The 5,740-nt window shown below is 37.4% G+C and overlaps 1 protein-coding gene across 1 annotated transcript; it reads left to right on the top strand.

Moving 5' to 3' along the window:
• Positions 1-288: 288 nt before the first annotated feature.
• Positions 289-5,540, top strand: LOC107790947 (calmodulin-binding protein 60 A-like). Its single transcript, XM_016612919.2, has 7 exons — positions 289-678; positions 1,562-1,640; positions 2,488-2,540; positions 2,649-3,136; positions 3,606-3,766; positions 4,308-4,514; positions 4,695-5,540. The coding sequence occupies exons 1-7, from the start codon at positions 578-580 to the stop codon at positions 5,310-5,312; spliced, it is 1,707 nt and encodes a 568-aa protein (XP_016468405.2). The 5' UTR covers positions 289-577; the 3' UTR covers positions 5,313-5,540.
• The last annotated feature ends 200 nt before the right edge of the window (positions 5,541-5,740 follow it).

Here is a 5,740-nt window from a genome sequence, read left to right as displayed (position 1 = left end):
CTTATATGCGCTATACCTCCCGCTCATTTTAAGTTCAAATATAGTGCGGTTATTCACCGCGCTATATTTTAATGGATAAAATTACCGTTAAGATATAGCGCGGTGAATAATCGCGATATATATAAAATAATACCCATTTTTTTTTTAACCTATTTGTGAACCACACTTTGGTTTAGGAACCCCATTTTCACCCTCTTTTATCTCTGTGGAGAAAGCAACAATGAAAGAAACAATAGGCACAAAAAATCTCCACAACCTTATAAATCATACGATCAGATATCTTTTTGGACTGTACTCCTTTTTTATGCAAACGCATACGTATCTAACACTTCTATTTCTTTCACATCCCCTAAAGTAGTCTGGCTAGAGTAGAACGTATTATGAAGTGTGAAACACATGAATAATTGTTGTTCAATCATCTTCATCTGCTAACGCATGTTGGTCCTTTTTTCTCCTCACTCACCATTATTCCATTTCCATGGTTATCATCTTTTCTGCCGGTGCCACCACCACGCACAACTATTCGTGGGATTTATATTAAGACTGCAATTGCTGTTGTCTTTCCCTTTGATTGATAATGTCAGTGAGGAGGCAACTGCAACAAGATGCCACCCCTCGACCCGATGGCAGCAATTCTTCGGGGGACAAGCGTCGCCGGAGAGTTCCTCCTCTCAAAAGGTCAAAATTACTACTCTCTCTAAATTGGGAGCAAAGGAGTATAAATTACTTTGAGAACAAATGAATCTTCTCCTTCAATTTGTTTGACACTTTTGCTTATGAGAGTATAATTTATTAAAATTTGCATATTTGAAAATTACAGTAAAAGTAGTACTAGTTGCAGCCTTTAGGATATTTTGAATTTTCAGTACGGCTTATGGAAAACTAGTGCTGGGGTTGGGATGGGATGCGACGTGCCAGTTATGAACTGGTGAGTATAGTTGAAAGGTTCCTGGGATGGAGTAGTTGAAATTTGAGATGGGTCGTGGTTTTTCCATTATCTCTTTAGTCTATTTTAGTTTTAGTCCACAGTGGAAAATAATATCGTCTCTAAGCTTAGCTAGTGCTGTTTATTTTCTTTAGAAGGTGGCGATTAGTAATGCTGTGGTGAAACCAAGAATTGTGCTAACGGTGTTCAAGATTTAATATACATGTATACACAATATAACTTCCAATTAAGGGTGTTCAATTGGCCACCCTTCCCTGAGCTTAGCTCTGCCACTGCGGTGGAGGTTTGCATATCATGGATTAGATGTAGAATGAAAAAAGTGGATGGAGTTGTTACTTTTTTACTGTGCTCCATAAGCCTGTAACGGATTATGGATTACCTTTTTCCATGTTGATGTTTAGTGAAGAACAATTGCTGATACATGAGAGGTTAATGTGTGGGTACTTCCACTCTCTGAATGCTCGTATATGTAGTCCAAACACCCTGCGTCAATTGATTTTTGTAGTAGTGAACTGGATTTTGAGATGAATTTGCCAAAAAATATACACAGAGTTCCTGTCCCTTTAGTCTGTCCTGCAATTTTGTTACTGATCGTTCTTTTGTTATTTTATGCAGCGTGATTGTGGAAGTAATGAATATGCGCAAGGCGCAAAGCTGTATGGCACCAGCTTTGGAGCCATTGCTTCGTCGAGTGGTAAGTTCATTTTTTCTGAAGGTTCATTATCTCCTTCATAGTCTATGACGTGATTTATCTCCTTGAGCTCCTCTTGAGTGATATGTAACCTGTTTCGTATTTCCTCAGCAATTACAAAGTCTCAACCCTCTCCATTTAGAGATAGGGTTGCAACAAAAAAGTATTCAGAAAGGCACAAGATTTGAATGTTGTGTCCCAGAGTACTAGTCCTACGCTTATGGTCATGAGCTTTGAACGACATCACTTATAATTTTAATTTGAGAGTCTAATTTGTTTAATTTTCCAAGATTCCACTGTCTGTAACCTTTTCTTTTCTTATTTGCGAGCGTGCACTTTCCTCTTCCCTTTTCTTGATGCTAAACATAAAAAGCATGAATGATAAATGTGATCACAAAAGTAGCTATGTAGAAACGTTTCAGTGCTTCAAGCTGTGTGGTTTGTGATGTTAGCTTTGGTGACATAGATACATCTTATGCCGTTGCTTATTTAGTTTATAGTATTTTCTGTCTAGTCCACTTACCATAATGATACTCTCTATACAATAAGCTAAGCTCAACATATATCCTACTTATCATCCATAAAGTCGCATCAAACCAAATTTTACACTTTCCTGTAAAATCAGAAGGTAACTTGTCATTCCTACTTTCCTATTTAGCTTCGAAGAATATGTGTCCTATTCTATTTCTGTTTAGCTTCAAATAAAACTCATTTTCAACGCCTCGTGTCAAATCAGACACGAACTTGCAATTTGTGTCTGCAGGAATATTTCCTTTTCTTTTCTTTTCTTTAAGCTGTAATGATTTGCCTCATGAATAAGAAATGAACGTATTTTAACTTTTTCTTACAGGTAAAAGAGGAAGTTGAATTGGCGCTCAGGAAGTACATGACAAGTATCAAAAGGTCTATTATTGAATTTGGTGCTCTTAATATTCAGATGCTTCGGGTGCTTAATTCTGTTGTTATCACTCAACTGTTGTTTTTTTTCTTCCTCTTTTGCACCTCTTGTAGGAATTCCACGAAAGGTGTATACCCTTGTCAATTTAGAAACCTGAAGCTGAAGTTTATAGATGCCATATCTCCCCCTATATTTACGGGAACTCGAATAGAAGGAGAAGAATCCAGCCTGAAGGTAGTACTAGTTGATGCTCTAACTGAGCAAGTAGTCTCTACTGGCCCTGAATCCTATGCAAAAGTGGAAATAGTGGTGCTCGAGGGAGATTTTGATGGTGAGGAAGGGGGCAATTGGACCGTAGAAGAATTCAAGAACAACATTGTGAGAGAAAGGGGAGGAAAGAAACCTCTCCTTAGTGGGGATGCATTTTTAAATCTCAAGGAGGGTATTGGTTTGGTGGGTGATATTTCCTTTACAAATAATTCAAGCTGGACAAGAAGTCGTAGATTCAGGCTGGGGGCAAGGCTTGTTGATACCTTTGAAGGAATCAGAATAAGAGAGGCAAAGACAGAGTCCTTCATAGTTAGGGATCACCGTGGAGAGTGTAAGTTCTTCGTACTCCTTTGTTTTAAAATTTTTTGGGATAGAATTATCTTACAAGTCTTAAATGATAGATGCTGTTCAATTAAAAGGTGTAAACTCTACTATGCTCTTTAAAACTTTTTATTCCAATTCTAAGATACCGAATATCCATTTTTAGCATTGACAGGATATAAACATCATTATTGGTTTTTTGGCTCGGTTAAGTGGATGTTTTTATAAGAACTGCACTCAAACCGGATAACCGAAACTGTAACACCAAAAACTATCTCAACAAATCCAAGTTGACCGGAGTGGTTTCTTCATATTTAACCTGATAATGAGCTCAGAGTTAATAAATCTAAAAGGGCAAAATTAAGCAATGAGATTATGATGGAACATTTTCGGAGTCAAATGGAACATCTGCTATGAAACAACTGTTAGTAGTTTCAAGTGAGATAAAACACTTGTCTAACTTCCTGCTTTCTTCATAGTGTACAAGAAGCACCATCCCCCATCTCTTTCAGATGAAGTTTGGAGGCTGGAAAAAATTGGTAAAGATGGAGCTTTCCACAGGCGTTTGAGCAAGGAAAGAGTCAACAAAGTGAAAGATTTTCTGACTCTACTCTATCTTGATCCTGCAAGGCTTCGAAATGTAAGTATTTTGGCATTCTATCTTGCATGTTAATCATAGAATCCAACAAACGTGTCATTTAATTGATTCAGCAGTTTAATTTGTTACTGATTGAATAGCAACGAAGATGACTATAGTGATGATTGTCAAACGTCTAATTGACTCTTATGGTTATTGAAAACCTGGTTAATGCTTTGTTTAAACTGAAGTTTATGCGGTTATTCGACGCCTATGATTTTCTTTAATATAACGCAAGTTAAAACTTCTATATATGTTACAACTACGTTGTTACAATGTACAGGATGGAATCTTTTTTTGCTTTCATCCTCTCTGGGTTCTTGTATCTTTTTGATGTTGATGTTTGACTAGTGGATTAGCGTCATAAAGCATCCTCTGTCTTCATTGAGGATATACATACCGGATTTCGGCTTTGTTTACACAGAGTGAACACCTTAAGTGAGATTAAGATATTTGTTGCTCCATAGATTTAATATTATTGTTTCCTCATGTTTCAGTATATTGAAAACTCTTGTTTTTTACTTTATCTTTGGAAATCTTGCAGGTTCTTGGGACTGGTATGTCCACTAAAATGTGGGAAGTTACAGTGGAACATGCTCTGACGTGTGTACTTGACAAGAGGTCGTACTTGTACTGCCCATCCAGATCTTTACAATCGAATGGAGTGGTCTTTAACATCGTTGGACAAGTGATGGGGCTTTTTTCAGATTGTCAGTATCTTCCTATTGATAAGTTGTCTGAAACTCAAAAGGCATGTATCTTGCATTGAAAATTCTCTCTTCCATGTCTGTCTTATGCCGGTTTCTTTTTCTTGGAAAGAAATTTGCTTTGTTGTCCAAACTTATCTTGTTGAATTGAGCATTGTTTAGCAGTTGCCTTTGCTTCTGTAGTAATCTGGATTAAAGCAATTAATATCCTTTTCTATTTTCAGGACGATGCTCGTGATTTGGTCATTGGTGCGTTCAGACACTGGGAAGGAGTAGTTTCCTTCGAAGACGAGTTATCTCTGATGGATTATACTTTGCAATTTTCCACTGTTCAGTTGTCCTCAAGCTTACCCATGATGGCCAATTCTGATAGCAGCGGTGATCTTTTGACTTCCCAAAAGGTTAGCATATGCGATTATCAGCAATTGATTGCATCAACACCTGATAACTTGCCATCCATCTCTTCAATAGCTGGTTTGAACAGCTTGGATGATTATATCTTGCATAATATAGACAACATGGATGTTAGCTTTGACCAACCATTGAGTTTTCCTAGCCAGGACTCCAACTCCTTCATGGACGATACTGATTCATTCACTCCACCTTTCTGTGCGGATATGCATTTTCCTTTCTTTGCCACTGACTCTTCCCTCCCTGGTCCAACGTCCCCTGATCTACACAGTATCGTGAACAGCTTTCTTGCTCATAATGCAATTGTACCTCTGGATAAAGCTCAAAGGAGATGGAAAATGTTATTTAGTGTATTTAGGTGGTTCTCAGTTAGGAGGATTATAAAAAGGAAAACCGTTGTTTCTCAAAACAAGAAGTGTGTGTTATACTGAGGTAAGGTCATCACTAGGAAATTGCTGCCCGATGCATAATCGCGCGCAGTAGCTGAATAAGAGTAGACTTTCTTGTTGATATATGTAGGATTAGCCACTTCTTTGGTGCTGCTCATGCTTTTCCTGTTAAAGTTCCTGATTCCTTTCTTTTCAAGAAATCATTATTGTCACAAAATGATGTCTTTCAAGCTGTCAGCTCATCTGAATGAAAAGATTTTGTAATTGCTATGCTGCAGTATTTGTCTGTGTACTTGTTTACTATCATCTATTCCAAGGGAAATGCTACCTCCGATCCACTCCATATGGTTGTCTGCATAAGATTCAATGGCTGAGTTACAGTTCCATCTTATAACTCTTCTTTTATTTTGTACAAACCTTATTAAATTAGAGTAATTAAATTTTATCAAATACTCCCTCCGTTCCAATTT

Source organism: Nicotiana tabacum, chromosome 24 (genome assembly GCF_000715075.1).
Source record: "Nicotiana tabacum cultivar K326 chromosome 24, ASM71507v2, whole genome shotgun sequence".
Lineage (NCBI taxonomy): Eukaryota > Viridiplantae > Streptophyta > Magnoliopsida > Solanales > Solanaceae > Nicotiana > Nicotiana tabacum.
This window is presented reverse-complemented; position numbering and strand designations above follow the sequence as displayed.

Excerpts from the sequence above, each read along its gene's own strand:
- LOC107790947 (XM_016612919.2), top strand. The coding sequence starts at position 578 with ATGTCAGTGAGGAGGCAACTGCAACAAGATGCCACCCCTCGACCCGAT. Across the intron at positions 679-1,561 it reads AGAGTTCCTCCTCTCAAAAG|CGTGATTGTGGAAGTAATGA; the intron begins GTCAAAATTACT and ends TATTTTATGCAG. Across the intron at positions 3,137-3,605 it reads TAGGGATCACCGTGGAGAGT|TGTACAAGAAGCACCATCCC; the intron begins GTAAGTTCTTCG and ends CTTTCTTCATAG.